Here is a 19329-nt window from a genome sequence, read left to right as displayed (position 1 = left end):
ATCATCATGACAATTATAATACTCACTGAGTACTCACTACGTGCCAGGCATTTTACAAAGCCTCTATATGATTATTTTATTTAATCCACATGACAACCCTACAAGGTAAGCATTACTATTATTAACCCTTTCATGAAAAGAGGTTAGGTCACATGGTCAGTCCTACGGTCGGTGATAGAGGGAGGCTCAGACCCAGCCACTGAGCTCCAGCACCTCCCAGCAACTCATCTGGGATCCAGGCAAAGTTCTTTTGGGGGGACCTAGAGTCCTGTGAAGTGTTAAATGAATTACATCAACATTTCCCATGCTGGTAAGTGTTTGGCCACAAATGTTCCTCGATAAGTTTTCATAGCCAAATAATAACAGGCCCTGCTCAAACTATAACTCTACTGAGTCACAATGCACATTGCTCAAGTGTTGGAACTTCTCTAAAAAAAAAGTAGCATTTCCCAAATACAACATACTCAAACATGTTTAATATACAGAAATACCTAGTTAGCATCTTACTCCATAGAACAGAGGGAAAAATGCTAGCTTACTACTAGGTCGAAAAGTAGCTGGCATTCCAAGTAGAGAAAGTAAGATATAAAACAGCCTTAATATGTTCTCTTTTTCTACTTTCACAACTCACTTAATTCTATAAGGACATAGGTGATCTCTTCTTTAAAGGTAGGCAAACATGCAGCTATCCTCCGAATCTCCTTCCCCTCCCTCTTTAAATGACCACTCAGTTACCTCAGAAAAATATTCTTTCCTCCCTCATTTGTGACCTCCCCAGAAATAACCTCAACAAGAGTAATCATATAAAAGAGGGCTGGTAAAATAGTTCTCGCTATCAGAGGGAATATTGATTATGTTTTGAAGTAAAATTAGAGCTTCATAATTGAATTCTAAAGCCTTTGAAAACATCTAGAATATGGTTCATAATTTTTCTCTACTCAAATCTCCAAAAAAACTATTCAAGAGAAATATAATTGTCTATGATGATTAATGATGTTAGGGTTATTATTATTATTATTATTATTATTGAATTAGTTGTTTGTAAATGTCTGGTTCTAAAGTTTTCCCTCTGTAGTCTCTTGACTCATCATACTACCTTCCCCTAGTTTTCCATATACTCCTCTGATCCATTCATTTTAGTCTTCTCCATGAGTTTCTCTTCCTCAGTCCATTACACAGGTGTTGGCATCTCTCAGGGCTATACCTTCAGCGCACCGAGTTTCTTCCCTGTACATGCTTTCTGGGCATAATCACTTCCTCTGTCATAGTTTTATTGTTTTTATAATAAGCAGATGACTCCCAAATCTTGTTCAATTCAAACTTTGCCTCAGGGCTTCAGATTCACACATCTCCAGCCTCCCAGACATCTCTGGCTACATGTGCCACAAGAGTGTCAGACTCAGCAAATCTAAACTTTGTTGCTTCCCACCCTTTTGTACATTCTTTATCTTGGTGGTGCCATCTTTCACTTAATTACCCCTGCTACTGATTGCAGACTCATCCTGGACTGCAACCTCTCCCTCAGCTCAATATTCAATCCCTAACTCACCTCATGAATTGTCCTTTCTAAATATGTCTTTATCTATCCCCTCTGCTATGGCCTGAGTTATTGTGTCCTACTAAATGTCATATGTTGAAATCTTAACGCCCAAATGTGATGGCATTAGGAGATAGGGCCTTCGGGGTGGTTATGTCATGAGGGTGGACTGCTCATGAATGAGACTGTGCTCTTATAAGAGAGATCCCACAGAGTTCCCTAGCCCCTTCCACCATGTGAGGACACAAGAAGTCAGAGACCCAGCAGAGGGCCCTCACCAGACCACGCTGGCACCCTGATCCCAGACTTCCAGCCTGCAGAACAGTGAGCAATAACTTCCTGCTGCTTATAAGCCACGCAGCCTGTGATATTTTGTTATAGTAGCCCAAACGGGGCAAGATACCCTCTTTTCAACCCTTGGGACTCATCCATCTTCTGCATCAATCTCTCAGGTGGTCGCTCTACCAATTTTGATTCCTCAAATCCACTCTATAACTGAAGAAATCTGCCTAGAAGGTAAATCTTTCCTTATGACTGACCACCTAAAATTCTTCCTTAGTTTATACTATAAAGTAAGGGTCTTTCCACGATCTTGTTCATAATCTTAGGAGTAGAAGGGGTTATCTTGATCCCATCTTATCTACTTATTCCCCTTTTCTTAAGGTTTGGAAGGAAATTTGTATTTAAAAAGGAATCATACTCAAAATTTTGGGAGCCTGTGTTTATATACTCGTAGATAACTTTCACTGCAGCCTTACTATCTACCAGCTCTCTACCACATAGTTCATCTGCATCATCTCATGTAATCCTCACAGCAGCTCTTAACAGGTAGTCTGTTTTCACTCCCATTTTACAGATAAGAAAACCAAGGCCCAGAGTAAATTTTCCCAAGGACGTATAGCTAGGAAGTGGCAGAAGGAGGACTTTCTCCGAGCTCTGTAAACCCATATCTGGGAATGTTTCATACAAAACTAAGAACCATGCTGGCCTACAGGAATCAATGAGCATAGCTGTAAAAAAAAAAAGGCAGCATGTATGGAAGAGGGAAAAGGAAGCTCATAGAGCTCTGGCCTAAAGACGTTAGTTAAGTAAAATAGAATTTTCTGGATTCACATATCTTTATTTAATAGTTAATTTTCTTCTCAATATTAAAATTTGATCTGAAACTCAATCAGCTACCTAAACACATATTTACATAAATATGCTATCAATAGACAAGTCCAGAAATACAATATGCCCATAATGAACCATTTAGAAACCTCTAAATGTTATTCCGTTTTAAACAAAGCCATATATAAGGATTAACTATCTATTTGGACATCAGAAAAATACATACATAATTAGGTATCACATTTTATAGTCAGGTCCATGTATAGTCAAAAATGAAGGAACACATTTAACTTCTGTCAATTTGCTTCCAGTTAAGAGAGCAGTTCTATGTTTTAAAAAGTGCCCATCAGCACATGCTGTCCTCCATATTTTAACACAACGCTATGTACCCACAATTAGTAGTACAATTAGTAGTACAGTTTCTGAATATATTCACTCTCTCCAACACATCTCCTCTCTTCTCAAACCTCTGAATGGCCTTCCTGCAGTGACCACCCAAAATTACACATGCCCACAGGCATTCTCAGCTGATGACTCTACCATGACAACTGTTCTCAACCCTAGCTGCATCCGCTTGCACACTGGCCATGTTCTCTCCTGGCCTCCTGCTCCATTAAGCCCCTCCGAGAGAAATTCCCGTAAGCAGATCACCTCCTCTCTCCCACTCCAGCAGGTTCGCCCTTGCTGGTGGACCATTTCCAGGACCATCCACAATTCTGTTGGTAACTTCACATGAAACAAAACAGAAGAACCTTACCATGTCCCCAGATGCCCCGCCCCTTGCTTCCCTTCACAGAAAAACTTCCCACAAAGCTGTCTGTAATTGCTGTCTCCACTTCTCTTCACCCTCCGCCCTTCACCCACTTCAGCCATCCATTCCACTTCACAACAATGGCTGGTCAGGCGCCCTGAGAACTTCATGCCTCCTGATGCAACCAGCATGGTACACTGGACCTCCCCCGGGCCTGCGGGCTGCTCCTGGACTCACCTGGCTGCCTGAGGCACCTGCATTTTCTGCTCCTTCCACCAGGTGCACCATGCCACCACATGTCTCTGTCTGGTACACCTCCCTCGGGCCTCTCCTCCTCAATCTCTTCACATCGACCTTCCTGCACCAGACTACCCAAAACAGTTCAACCCAACCCCCAATACCAGCAGACCCCTTGCCACCATTGTTTTCCATTCCTTTATGCTAATTTTTCTTCATTGCTCCTTTACTACCTAACATTAAATTCCCTATTTCTTTTATGTGTTTCGTTGTTTATTTTTTTGTCCCCCACCCCCCACACTCTTCCACATGTACACACTAGAATGTAAGTCCTATGAAGTCAGGGACTCTTGTCTCGTACACACCATTTACCTCCAGTAAACAGGATAGTAACTGGAACAGAGCAGATGTTCAATAAACATGGATCAATTATATGTACATTATGTGCTACTTGAGAACGTTTTAGAGAGCTTAAACCTCTGGATTTTTTAAGTAGATCTTTGTACCTTTTTAGACATTCTAGAGAATTGGGTTTGGGTAGCAGTTTGGGGACGGAAAAATACATATAATCTTTTACCTTTCTGATGTCACTCGGATTCGCTCCTCACAACTACAATTCAGGCCTTCCATCTTCTCATGGAAGTATTTTTCCACACACTGTTCTTCAAAATCGTGAAGCTTTTTCAGATCCTCCCTACTCAGGTAGAGTTCTGTGAAAATAGGTATGGTACATAAAAAGTATCATTATTCACTTTCAGTAGGAAGTCAATACAATGTGTGAGTGGCTTTTCTTCCACTTGTGTTGAAATTTGATAGACTGAAGCTTGTATGATAAAACTTTGCTGCCTTGTCAGACTGTAGTCCCAGTATTAAGGGGTAAGCAGCATGTATTAAGTATTAAGGGGGAACAACTGGAAACGCCAGTCTGGGTCTCTCTTTTTGTTCTATAAACAGGGATGGGAGTGTGAAGATGGCACATGTGGAACAGACACTTTCTCTTCAATATTTTCACAGGTTAGAATGTTTTTACACATTAAGAAAAATTCACTATACAATTGACCCTTGAATGTGAGGGTTAGGGCACCAACCCGTACTCAGTCGAAAATCCACACATAACTTTCAATTCCCCCAAAACTGATTGTCTTTCCCCACCCCACCCCCACCAACTGTTTTATCTCTCAAAATGGCAATGAGTAACCTATAGGTTAAAATCATGGCTAGAAGTCAAAGTCTTTTGACAGTAATCCAGTATGTATAAGAAAGTTTTAATTTGTTACACTGAGTTTGCATACACTAAGTTCTTCTGTTGAAAAAAAACAACATATTATTACCAGTCAATAGCCAATTAAGGCTACCCACCTTCCCTAACAGAATTATAATTAAATTCATTAAAAGACACATCATTTGGTGATATTTTGAAGCTAATGCAATTCTTGTCAAACTTCAGCAATCATTCAGGCTACCACCTTGGCTCTCACTCTGACCTAACAGGAAAATACGTATTATAAGCAAGTTTCCAATACTTGGAAAATATAAAAATAGTGTTACAAAAAGGATAAAATGAGAAGTTCTCTTCTTTCAATAATTTCACTTACATTAGAGGGGGAAGCCATTAGAGTTCTACAGAATTTATTAGAAGTGAAAATGTTCCAATATTTTCCAATAATACAAAAGATAAAAATATTAATTCTGAATTGAAAAACATGGCAAAAAGAAAACAATACTCAACCATAAAATATGTTCACAACTCAAATGCACAATGTTTTCTGATTTTATGGTGTGGAAAACTTTCAAATACTAAAAAAAATCCAGTATCCCTCTAACACTAAATTAAAGAATCTCCCACCATGTTTCCCCAAAAATAAAACCAGGTCTTATATTAATTTTTGCTCCAAAAGACACAGTAGGGGTTTGGTTCAGAGGATGTCATTCTGAAAAATCATGCTAGGGCTTATTTTCCGGTTAGGTCTTATTTTTGGGGAAACAAAGTATGAACAAGAAACTTCACAGTTGTCATGATTTGAACCTTCTGTGAATTCGTGAGAGCAAACAATCCACAGAGCAATTCTAGTAACAGGTGCAGCTTGTAGCCTATGGCGCATTCTTGGGACTGTCCGCAAGGTGGCACTGCTGCAACATATGCAAAGGTCTTGATCTTCAATACAGAGAGAGGATCGGAAGCAATCTTACAAAAATTCAAGAATTTCCCAGAGCTTGAGATGAACAGAACATTTTCTTAAGTGTTATACCAGAATCACCCTATAAGCCCAGATCAAGGTGAACCCAGGAAAGGTTCTTTGTTATGGTGCTAGGAAATCTGGCCAAATCCTAGTTAATTCCAGTATCTCTCAATTGGTTCACATTCTACTATTAGGTTGCAATGGTTCTGCAGCCAGTGCCTGGGATGGCACTCTATTAGAAGCCTAAAACTTGCAGTATAATTATAAGTCTTTAAATTAACTTCAGTTGTGCTTTGGCTTCCTGATAAAGACTGAATCTCTTGTGGGGGGAAAAAAGAAAAAGAAAAATAATTCTCCAAAGTGACTCAAGAGGAGAAAAACACTTCACACAGCCAACTACCAAAAGCAAAAGCATATTACCCTGACAATCTTGCAAGAACATCTGTCCCCCGAAGAACTCACCAAAATGTATAAATAAATACTCCACAACCCCTTATCTGAAACTCATGGAACCAGATGTGTTTTAGAATTTAGATTTTTTTTTCTAGTTTTAGAAAAAAACTTAAAAAGTAAAAGAGTGGTAAATGATGCAAACTCTTTACTTGGGGTCAGAGAAGTCCCCTGTAATGAGACACATTACTATTTCTGCAGCAAAATCGATGAATATTCACACTACATGGGATAAAGAGAATAAATAGCTTCACGTTAGTCCCATAAGCTACTTCTGCCCAAGTGAGTCTTTCCACAATTTATAAAGAAAAAAAGACTTTCCATTTTCAGAGGTACTTTTGATTTAGAAATTGGAATAAAGGATTGTGGATTTATGCCAACTATTTCCTCTATATCTAGGAATTATCTAGAAATGGGCCTGGTATCAATTGTGGAATTGCTTGAGAGGAACTACAGAAGATCTACATAATCACAAAAAAGAATGTTCTCCTCATATGACAATTAGTATGACCATCATATCATGCAGTCAAAATATGAGTGAGCAAAATGAGCGAGGATAATTTCAAAATATGTAGACTGAAGCTTTGGAGATAGAAAGAGAGAGAGAGAGAGAGAGAGAGAGAGAGAGAGAGAGAGAGAGAGAGAGAGAGGGAGAGAGATTGAAGACGTAAAACATCCATTCAGAATCACCTCCGTATGCAGTAGATTAGAGGACAAAAGAACCCTGATTCTGGTTAATACGTTAATCAAAAAGTCTTGTTTATCTATCTCCCTCAGAGCACAAGGCCTTCTGTAACTCCTTCCTATTTGGATTCCATCTTCAACAATGGGGAAATGAATATGGATCATTGTAACTACTCTCTAGGAGTTATTCTAATGAATTCTCACATCAGCAGAGAAAACACAGGTATTCTGGGTGACTTAAAACCTTTACACAGTCAAGCAGAGATTTTGTTCCTACCTATTTTTTTTTCAAAGTATTGATTAATCTTGGCAAAAAGCACTACAACCACACAATGAGATCAATGTATTTACTTAGACCTGCATCCTCAGCTGTTACTCTATTGTCAGTTAACTCCCAGAGCCTTCCATCCTGTGCCCTGAATTTAACTGCCAATGGTCCAGTGTGTCTTCAACCTTGCATCTCCATTCTTTACTCTCTTCCTCCTGTGCCACCAAGGAAAACTTACTTAATCCAACATCACCCTCTTCTTGGTCATTTGGAGCTCGACGATGACAAAGACGGCGCAGGAAGAGACCAATATGACTGAGCAGAATGAAAGGTGGAGGCAGCCAAAGCTTCTCATGGTAAGTCATGATGTAGCGATAGCGATTGTATTTCCACAGTTTGTTTGAAATGGATTTCATATCTAGATAAACGTTACTGTAAGTTGTAGTAAGAAAGGGACAATGCGTTAATACAAAAATCCTGAAATATAATAGATTTTTTCCTTTTTTTCCAGGTTTTATGATTGGTTCATCTGACATTACTAGCAATTAGCCAATAAAAACAATATGCATTGCATTTCAGATTCTTCTTCCACAAAACAAAATACATTAATCACTTTCTACAATAAAATATGCTAATCAAAATAGTAGACAAAAGGTAGAAATTAAAATCAGGGAGAAGAAAATGCTAACATTTTAAAAAAGATAGTGCCATCTGGAACTCAACACTATCTTTGGTTCACCATGTCTTCTCACATAAAAAACTTTTCAGTCCACAATTCGTCATTCATGGTTAACAGCTTCATTTTTAATTTTTAATTGGGGAATATTGGCGAATAGTGTGTTTATTCAGGACCCATCAGCTCTAAGTCAAGCCGTTGTTTTCAATCTAGTTGTGGAGGGCCCAGCTCATTGGCCCATGTGGGAATTCAACCAGCGACCTGGGTCTTATGAGCACTGCACTCTATCCAACTGAGCCAACTGGCCGTCCCAGTAAACAGCTTTCATGTTCCTCTATATGAGCAACCTTATGAAGAGGTTCTCCTAATGTCGCACGTGAAAACTGCTAGAATAAGCCTACTTAAAACACCCAAATAAAAGAATATTAATGAAGAGAAAGAGACAGGGGGAAACAATCAATTCATCCTAAAATAAACCAATAAGCAGAGCTTCTATTTAGAAGGTAGATATATTACTCAGATTAACTTTACAATAAAAGTAACTCTCGTTGGTAGGCCACCTTGGATTTTCCATTTAATTACATCAATTATAATATGAAGATAGTGTGATAAATATATTGATATTACAGAATTTGCATCGGAGGTTCTGGTGGGTGGTAGTTGGAGGTTCTGGTGGATGGTAGTTATTCTAAAACACCATTTTATCCTTAACTATTTACCTTTAAGTCTATAACATGATGGGAGAGAGGGGATTGTCACAATAGAATGTCCATCTTAACATTTTTTTAGACTAATATAAAATTGAGTCTCTTTAGAGAAAATGGCAGAGATGTACATAAGGAGGGCAGCCACATTTAGCAAAATAAAGATATAGGCAACCTTAAACTGGAGTAATAATAAAGAAAAGGAACCAGAACTATTCTGCAGAAAACCAGCTTAGGATAAGAGGAGGGGGAACATACCTATCACAGAGTCCACAAAGTAGATGAAGGAAACGTATATAACTGGGTTTTAACAGTGGTTCTCGGAGTGTGGTGAGTGAACCAGCAGCAACAACATCACCTAAAAACTTGTCAAAAACGCAAATTCTTGGGTCCTACCCCAGAACCACTAAATTAGAAACTCTGCAGGTAGATATTATAGCAATCTGTATCTCAGCAAGCCCTGCTGGTAATTCTGCACGATCAAGTTTAAGAACCATCAAATTACATGCTACTGCCACTCCACATGTGACTGTAGCCTGTCCACCAGCAGGTGACAATATTCACAGTGTATTTCAGGTTCTTTGTAATTATTGGTATAAAGAATCTGGAAAGGGCCCCCAGACAAGTAGTGAGAGCTTGGATTTCTCAGCTCACTTGGTTCTCAATGTGTTTATCTCTGAAGTGAGAAAACTGGTCTCTGTGAGGATTTCTCAACCTCTCTTTTGATACCTGATGTTTTTGTGAATCAAAAAATCTCATGTCCTTTTCTTAGTATTATTTGAAATATCAAAAATAGCTATAATAACTAAATACCAACAAATTTTAAAGTTCATAAAATGCTGGGGCTAAAAGTAATGATAGCTATTATACAATCTTGTAAAAAGCAGGAAGATATACATATAATATATGTTATATATGTATATGTGTCATTTTTTTAAGTATTCTAATTTATTTTGCCTCCCTCCAGGCTTTATCTTCTCTACTTTCTTTATTTAGATTCCATGCATTGATTTCCCTTTTCTTATCTTTTCAGTGTTTGGGATAAATTCTTGAGCAAAAAAGTCAAAAAACAACAACAAAAAACAGCCTAACTTGTCCTTGTGGAGCTTATATTCCAGTAGATAAGCCAGAAAACAGAAAAAACACAGTATGTACATTATAAAACATATTTACGTAAAGAAAGAAAGAAAAAGTGTGTAAAGAAAGAAAAGTAAGAAGGACCAGGCATACCAAGGAGATGGCTGAAGGAAATGGAGAGCAGTACCCTTTTAAATATCATCCTTAGGTTAGGCCTAATCAAAAGGGGGACCTTTGATCAAAGACTTGAAGGGGGTAAGGGAATGCACCCCATTGATACCTGGGAAGAGCATTCCAGACAGAGAGAACAGCAAGTGCAAACACACCTGTATTGTTTGAAAAACTGTGAGGGGCCAGTGTGGTGAGGAGAGGAATGTATTAGGGGGAGAGTAGTGCGACGTGTGATTTGAGAAGTAGAAGGGAAGCCAAATCACATGGGGCCCTCTAGGTCATGGTAAGAACTTTGACTTTTACGTAGAGGAAAATGGGAAACCACTGAAGAATCTGGAGCTGAGGAGTGACAGCATCCAACGTATGTCTATAAAGGGTCATTAGGGCTTCTGTGTTGATAAAAGAATATAGGGACCAAAGACAAAAGCACAGACATAAATGAGGAGGCTCTGTGGTAGAAGTGGGGTGGTAAGATGTGGCTGGATTGATGATCTCTTTGAAGGTAGAGTCAAAAAGTGTTCTGACAGTTTAGAGGTAGAAGTACTAGAGACATTAAGAATGACTCCAAGATTTTCGGTCCGAACAAACTGGAAAGATAGAACTTTGACAGAAACTTGTGGTCTTTCTAATAGATTTGGGAAAGACTAAAAGTAGAACAAGTATATATCGGATAGAAGGGAGGATCAAGAATTTGAACATTTAAAATTTTAGAAGTCTACTAAACAGCCAACTGGTAATGGAAGGGGGCAGTTAGATCTATAGGATTTAAGTTCAAGAAAAAGATTTGGGCTAGAGATAAAAATTACAACATATACAGGAAACTGGCCAAATCACCAAAGAAAGCATAAATAAAAGGCAAGCAAGGTCACGACCCAGGGACATTCCAATGTTGAAAGGGTAAGGATATGATGAGAACAAGTAAAAAGTGAGATAGAAGAAAGTAGATACGCTGCATTGAAAGCCAAGTGAAGAAAGAATATCAAGCGTTCCTTGGCCAACTTTCAACCTCATCAACTGTCACTCTTCCATGATTCTAATGTATTATTTAATTACAATACATTATTTCCTTTCATTCTGCTTTTATGATACTTTCTATTTATTGTTTTGTCTCTTCTCATGCTCTGATGCCTCCTGCCAGTAATTTCATGCCCATATTCTAAAACCGCAGTAATAAGACATGGAGCACACAAAAAACAATGGCTACGTGCTCAAAACACATGTGAATCTACTCAAAACAACTGCCCACATTTTGACTTAAACACAATAACCATATTTAATTAAAGTAACCTACTTGAAGAAAGCAATTAACAGGTTCACCATGATGATATATTGCACAAAGAGGTAGACGGCTTGGAGGAATGGAGTAAGAAAAGAACCAGGAGGACAGGATGGCTCACTTGAACAAACTGCAAAAAAAGAATGAGATAAGATGAATCACAGTCCTATGACTCTAAATATTTAGCACATTAACAGCAGAATACCATAAAATTTTTTTTTATATTTTTAAGGTCCAGATGATTATTTTTCTCATTTTTTTTTCTCCGAGTACCTACAAAAGTTCAATTTCTGTATGATGACAAAATCTCCTACGCACCATCTATTTCTGATGCGTAGACTTCTCCATACATCATCCAATATGGCTCAAACACAATATCTCGAGCAAGGCTCCAAGATGGAGGTTCCTTTGGAGAAAGGATGGCCTTGCGTGCCACTCCAAAGCTCAGCAGGACTATGGCCATTATGATCACAATGTAGAACATGTTTGCTGTCTGTAAAAGTGTATAGCACAACCAGAATTTTACTACAGATTTGAAATTTAAAACAAATCAAATACTAGCAACCATCATAATTACACCTGCCAATAAATATATCTGTCTAGTTATTGACCAAAATGCCCTAGTCCATGAATAGCTGGATTTCCTTTGGCAAAACCATTTTGTTTTTGCTGTACAATATGTGTGTCATGTCAATGTGGTCTATGGAATAACACAAATTTACTAACAAAGAGAATTTGTACTTCTTTTTTTTAAGAAGTAATGAAATGTGAACAGATTTTGATTGGCTAATATCCAACTTTTCACCAATTGGGCCAGAGGTTAGGAAAAGAAAAAAATAGGGATACTCAAGTTAGTAAAATGGCTTCTTATTCCCACAGTTATCTTCAAGAACTAGTTGGAATCTGAGAAATGAATCAGGCAAAGAATCTGCTGAAGAATTCCACGCTACTGATCACCCTGATAAAGTGGAGGATCCCCAAAACAAGCAAAAAGCAACTGTGAAATGATGTTTGTTAAATCCAATGTTTCAAAACTGCCACTTAGTCTTTGTATTAAAAGTAAGCCTTATTGTTATAATACACAATAGAGGGCTGTTTATAGAACACTGAACTTTGTATTATAATTTTTAAGGCCTTTTTAAATAATTAATTTCACTTACTAAACATACATCAGCTCAACCCATTTGTTCACTATGGCAGAGAGAATTGTTCCATGAGTATTCTATTAGCTTTTCTACATTTCTTGCCCTTCCTTCCATGAGGCTGGGGCCATGTGACCTATTCTGGCCAATGAGCTATGGAGTGACAGTGAATTGGGTCACTTCTTGTCCAGAGCAGTTAGAAACCATAAGACTTTATCTGTCACTATCACGTCCTGTCATAGGAGACCTTAGAAGCCACATGTTGATGTTACTATGTCACAAGATGGAAGGATTCTGGATCCCTGAGTCACTGGGGAGAGGATGGCCGCCATGAGCACTCATTAAGCTTTGCATTAGGGAAAAAATAAACTTGTGCTAACTCGCTGATATATGTTAATCACCTCAGCATAGCTTATGTAATTAATACCAATGTCACGAAGACCAGAGAAGACATTGCTGGTCTAAGAGAAAAGTGCGAAGAAAAAGTCTATCTTTGGAATCCTGGAGGTTCTCCCTGTTCTGTCCTATTCCTTCATTTCAGCACTACCCTTCCTTCTCAAACACTTGCCAGAAGAAAAAGCAAAGATGATTTTGAGGTACTGTACTTCCTAGGGGGTGGTTCTTAGGCTCTGTGCAAAGTCATCTGGACAAGGCTAATAAAACTGCATAGTGAGTGCCAATGACAGACAGACCCAGGTGGCCCAGATTTGAATCCTGGCTCCCCTACTAATATTCTCAGAAATTTTACTTTACCTTCATTTCCTTATATGTAAAATGTGAATAATAGTACCTATCTCATAAAGTTGTTTTGAAAAGTAAATGAGTTAATATATTCAAAGTACTTATAAGAGTGTGTGGCCCATAGTAATTGCTAATTAAGAGTTGGATGGGGATGAAGAGATACAAAGATAAATCAATATTTTAGCAGAAAAATAGTATTGGTGGTAGCTCAGAGGCAAATTTGATTCAATCCCATATCATCTGGCCCTTACTGAGAATCCTTATCAACTACCCAATATGCTATCCAAGTACATTTGTTAAATATGAGTTGGTGGTTATAAGGAAAGCAGTGATGAAATGATCTTGCTCTCTGTGCTTATATAAATAATTTCAAAAGTTAAACTACTGAATGTGAACCATGAAATTAGGCAGAAGCATTAAAAAAGAACACCAGAATATACAAGCAGACTGTACTCACCATTTTTGCAATCATGGTCACATATGGACCTGCGTGTTGATTCACAGCAAAGAAGTCCAGGAGTCGTGAGAACCAGAATATGATGTCAATGCAGTATATAAGTCTTCCCGCTGTATGGAAAGGAGGGTCACCCCACCGAAGGCTGAAACCAACCAAAAACAGGCCAGTAGCTATAGTTTCCATTAGGTTCCAGTATTCACTAATCCATACCTTTACCTTTTGAGTAAACTTCTCAGGTTCTGAAATACAGACCTAAAAGAAGAAAGAAAGAAACCTAAAGAATGAGATATAATCCAAGAGTCTCATCAATATCACCTTCTTTAATATATCAACTGCTCATTTAAAGAGTAATTTGAATCCTGCCAAATCTTAGATCACAAGGGGATTTTGGTGAATTAAGTTATCCTCAGGTAATGAATTATTTAAACAATTCAATAAATATAGTTTAATGTCACTGTTAGTGCTAGCCAGCTTTTTGAACACCCCAACAGAAGGGTATTTTTAAGTAATTTTTCTAGCTTTCATTAATCCTAAACTAACACAGGGAAACTGCAAGACATTTTAAAACTTAATATTGTAATGGATCTATATAAGGACAATTCCATTTCATGAGGTATAGCCAAGTACAAAAAAGACTAGTTTGAAACCAAGGAATTCTATAATCTGGTCCTCTTTAGTGAGTTGTTCACAAATTACTCAGAATGTAATATTAGAACTCACTATTTTAAGAAATTACCCTGCAACAGAGTATCAGAAAAACTGATGTGTAAAATAGTAAACCTATTTTCCCCAAAGCATAAAAATGGTAGAATTCAGATAACATTTTTCTCCTGAGTTATCTTCTATAATCTATAAACTTCACAATAGTAACTAGCAGACCATATAGGTATAACTACTGCCATACCAGAAGCAATGTGTGACACGGAGCATTGTCATGATGGAGGATGATTTATGGCACAATTTAAAACACACCTTCTCTCAACCGTAGCTCACACCCGACTGCACTAAACAAGTTGAAACTTGTCACACACTGTTGCTAAGGTTTGGTGCACCGCTTCACGTATTGAAGATCCCTGCCTTTCCATTGGATGGCCCTCGGCAGTAGCATTCACTGTATATTTTGATCACACGGAAAGGCTCTGTGTCACACATCACTTCTGGTACAGCAATTCCTATCAAATAAAAACATTATGGTGTGTCCTCATCCACCTTATTCACTGAATCTGGTACTGTGAGACTTCTGTCTCTTCCCCAAAGTCAAAATGACTATGAAAGGTAAACATTTTGGATCCATTCAGGACATTGAGGCAGTCACAATAGCGCAACTAAAGAAACTCATGAAGGAGGACTTCCAGAGCTGCTTCAGAAAGTGGCAAGAATGATGGGATAACTGTATTTGAAGCGAGGGGGAGCATTTTGAGGGAAATTAATAGCAATGTGTCTTTTACTGTAATATTTTTTTTTATTTAAACATTCACTGTGTTGTGTGATCACACCTCGTACATATATATTATCTAAAATAGTCATAACTGTATGATTGCATATATAAATGCATGGAAATGTTCTTTTATTTTTAAATGACTCATTGCAAATTAAAAACAAAAACTTTGACTTGTTTTGTTTCTTGGACTACTTGCTCCAGAAGGATTTTCAGTTTCAATTTTCAAAGGTATTTAGTAGGATCTTTTAAAAGCTATAAATGAATTCTTTATTTATTATACAACTTTGACCATTTACGTACCACTCTGTGAGACAAACTGGTAATATGCAAGTAATGCTAGGCTATGAAAAATCAATCTTATTTAAAACACACACACACACACACACACACACACACACACACACACACACACACTTCCAGGAAATCAAATAGTTGGAGGATCTAATAACAATTAGACAGAATCACTTAGTGATAAACACACTCAGATGTCCTCGAAAACAACTGCTTTCAAAGAGCAGCAACCAGTAAAAAGTATTTGGCAAGGAGAAAGGATTGGGATCAGAGATTTTCCCCTAAATACCCTTCCTGTAGTATGCAAATCAGGATCAGGATTGTCTATCTCACCCTCACCCTTGACCTATCTATTTTCATCAGCAGAGCTCAGGACACCTCTAGCAGAGGTGTGCAGAAGCCAAAAGTAGAAGGGATAGCTCACCTCCCGGACTTTCTCAATGGCATTGGTGAAGATGTAAATGATAACAAGCCACTCTTGCACGCTGGGCTGACGCTGCATCTCCACCAACACAGTAAAAGTGAACAGCATGAGGAATGCCAAATATGCCATCTGTGAGGGGGACACACATTCCCTGGACATGAGTGATAGTCATAATGGAGGAGACCAAGCACACTCAGACCAAGATGAGCAGAAATATACACAAACTTTGACGTGAAAACATGAAAATACAACCAGGACCATCCTCTGATTATTGATGACCTAATATTGAGGAAAACACAAGAATCCACAGTTATCTGTTCTAGGATTAAGTGGCAGAAATGAAAAAATCACTGTTCTCAAATGCATAGGAAGAGGTCACTGTCTTATCTTGTTAGCTCCTGACCAGAATTTCCAGAACCCTGCTAATTCCAACATGGGCACTTTCCGGATGACAGCAAGCCAAGAGGGAATCACACACCTTCCCTCCATTTAAACAGAAAAAATGTGTGCCAAGCACGCCAAATGAGTAGCCTCAGTAGGTGCTTATATTCAAATGTAATAAATCATGGCATTTACTACTGCTGGGAGTTTTATTTCATGCTGATTAAAATACTCTGATTAGTGGGAAAGTGTTATCCAACTTATGAGTCCTTGTAACTAAAGACTGCTGATATTTTTATTCTCAGTGCTCAGCACTCAGCCTGACACATGGTAGACATTCAAGAAAGGTATATTTAATTACTAACTGTGTATATTAAACCTAGATTTCCAAACTTGTCAAAGAATTAAAACAGTAAACACAGTAAACACACACACATATGTATACATGGTGATATTAGCTTTGTAATCTTTTCTAACACTTTCACCTTCTTAAGATATATGCCCAGAAGTAGAATAGCTGAGCACACAAATTTAAAACTGTGACACATATTACTAAATTGTCTACCAGAAAGGCTTTACCAATGTCCATGCACACCAACAATGCATGAGATGGTACAGCCCTTTAAATAGCCTCAGATGCTAGCTGATCAATACTTGTATTAAAAATCCCCAATCAACAGAGAGAAAAATTGGTATGGGTGTGTGTGCATTCATTTTCACGAGAAGTATATATTTTAATTTGGATCCCTATTTCTCATATTTTTTTGAGCTCTACCTAAGTTTTATCAGTCTTCTAAGTTTAGTTCAACATAGAGAATGGTTGAAACCACTTCTGACTATACAATAGGATGTTATATACAATAGGTGGTATTTCAGGTAGGCATACTGGGTATTACTGCCTATGAGTTAAAGAGCTGTAGTAGAGAAGCATATAAGAAAGTTAAAGTGAAGTCCATTAATTCTATACTTCCGTAGGTCTATGTCTCAAAGTCTGAGTATGTTTGATGACTCCTTAGGGACATAAGTTAATAAATTTGTTCTATCAAGGAGTCATTCTTTACATTTTTGTCATTGGTTTCATGGTATTGAGACACTGCATAAAACACTGTAGATATTGATGGTACTTCTTCTGACTCTTTTTATTTCTTTCCAGTTTTTAAGAAAAGATCCAAAAGTGTTCAGATTGTTGCTTTTTTTATCATAACATTTATAATAAGACATTGTTTCAATAAAGCACACACTCCGTAACCTAGCAAAGTGATTGCCAAGACTAAAATGCCTGTGTTCACCATCTGTTATGGTGGAAAGATCTGGCTGGGTTATTTGTTCTATTTGTTAACAATTTTTGTTGTTGTTATTATATTTGCTTAGTGTTGCTCCTGTCTCTAAGAGTTCGCAAGCTAGAAATTTCTAAGGAAAGAAATATTTGACTACTCTTTTCCCAATGACATGGCTATGGTTAAAATTCTCTCAGTTACTGGGATATTTTGGTGCATATTCACAAAAATGATGAAACTTCATCATTTGAAAAGAGATTTGATTTTTGAAAACAGATGAAAGTCATTCAGAACTTTATACTTATTCAATAAGTATATGAAATAAGTGTGTGGTTGAGTAAGTAAATATTTTGAAATATAACACATTCAGATAATTCTTTTTAGTCACAATTCAAATGTTTTGGAAATACATAATCTTGTCCATGAGCAATTTAGCTACAGCTAAACATTAGAAAAGCAATGCTATTAAATAAACATGAAAAGCACTCAATACATTTAATGTACAGTTCATGCTTTCTCTGTATCCCTATATCCATAACAGGTTTAGTATTTGTTCATACAGTTCAACTTGTACAATTTTTATTGTCCTTTATAATGTATTTATAAGCATATACACTGAAGACAAAAACCAAACACTTGCTTTTTTTGTGTCTGTTATACATTATTGCTACAAAGAAAAAATCGACTAAACTGCTGATATTTTTGCCCAAGATGGGGAAAAGAATCCATCTCTGTCACTTAATTCTACAATCCTGTTAATTTTATTATGCCAAAAAGCTTCAGTAAAGTCCTGTTCCCCTTCCCCAATAAAAAAAAATCTTAAAAAACAAACAAACAAAAAAATAGCTTCAAATGCTCAGTCCCAGCTTGCTAATGGGAAGCACTTAAGAAAGAAGAAAATGCTCATTCTTTCACTCCCAATGTAGGAGAGATCTGTTCTAACCTTTACTTGCCTCCCTCCAATCTTCTTTCTTACCTCCTTTGTCATTCATCCCATTTTTCTTACTGCAATTCTACATTTTATCACAAGGTGGCAAATCAGGTATATCATTATCAACATTATCATCAGCTATTAACTATCATGAATTGTTGCTATGAAACCAACCGTATAAAACCAAAACTTGACAATTGGAGCACTGTAGAACTCATAGACTTTCCTGGTCAGTGGAAGGCTTTGGGGACCACTCTTTAAAACAAAGTGCTGATTTTCATCTTGTTTCTCATCAGGGCCCCTTTCCATATCATGGTCTTTCTGTAAAATAAACAAATAATCATGTATTGTCAGGGGCAACCATTCCAAAATATTGACATTTACAAATATCAAAAAAATATAATAAACATATATAATAAATATATTAGAAATTAGTTGGGCAGCCACCATTCCAAATTATAATCTTATTCTTGAATGGAAAGAAAATAATATGTATTATATAAATCTTTGACCAGGTAAGGAGCACAAGGTATTTCTGAAATGCAAGCTGAATCTCTAATAATCAAACCTAGTTAAACTAAGAGTAGTTCCAAGGATTTTAAAATGGTCACTGTTCCTGTTCTGTTCAACCTCTTTTATCACTAATTTGGAATCTAAAGATATTCATAAAAATCTCTGTAAGATCAATAACCAATTTCCATAATGCAGGAGGACAGAACGGAAATCCATTGATGATACATCTTTTCCAATACATGGGAAAGTTAGGCACAGTGTTAGTTTTAGGATTCTGGCTTTGATAGCTTCTCCATTCATTTGTAGCAGAGATTCTTTACCTGAAGTTCATGGACTCTGAGCTCCGGAGTCCGTGAGTCTCCTGCAACTATATGCAAGTATTTGCATTGTACATGGGTTTTTCTAGGGAAAGCATCAAATCTCTGATCAGTTTCTCATAAAGTTATATGTCAGCCTAAAGGGATTAACCCTTTGTAGGTGATAAGTAAGGAATAGCTGTGTGACAGAGAAGTAGTTGTGTGAATGTGACTACAGGTGCCCATACAGAAGAGCCTTTAAAAATAAGGGAAAAAATAATTGAAAAGAAAAAAGCACCTCTATAGCCTGATTG

General features: G+C 37.3%; 1 protein-coding gene across 5 annotated transcripts in view; it reads right to left on the bottom strand.

The window, feature by feature from the left end:
• Positions 1–19329, bottom strand: part of TRPM6 (transient receptor potential cation channel subfamily M member 6) — a 139966-nt gene that overhangs the window by 38545 nt on the left and 82092 nt on the right. For all 5 annotated transcript variants that reach the window (XM_019736695.3, XM_019736693.3, XM_019736694.3 and 2 more), the window contains 7 exons: positions 18381–18527; positions 15618–15746; positions 13462–13713; positions 11440–11614; positions 11137–11251; positions 7456–7649; positions 4213–4345 (listed from right to left, as the gene is read on the bottom strand). In XM_019736695.3, the coding sequence (XP_019592254.3) occupies positions 4213–4345; positions 7456–7649; positions 11137–11251; positions 11440–11614; positions 13462–13713; positions 15618–15746; positions 18381–18527 (1145 nt within the window). The remainder of the gene's footprint in view (positions 1–4212; positions 4346–7455; positions 7650–11136; positions 11252–11439; positions 11615–13461; positions 13714–15617; positions 15747–18380; positions 18528–19329) is intronic.

Source organism: Rhinolophus sinicus, chromosome 16 (genome assembly GCF_057876585.1).
Source record: "Rhinolophus sinicus isolate RSI-liver-muscle chromosome 16, RSI-T2T, whole genome shotgun sequence".
NCBI classification, from domain to species: domain Eukaryota; kingdom Metazoa; phylum Chordata; class Mammalia; order Chiroptera; family Rhinolophidae; genus Rhinolophus; species Rhinolophus sinicus.
This window is presented reverse-complemented; position numbering and strand designations above follow the sequence as displayed.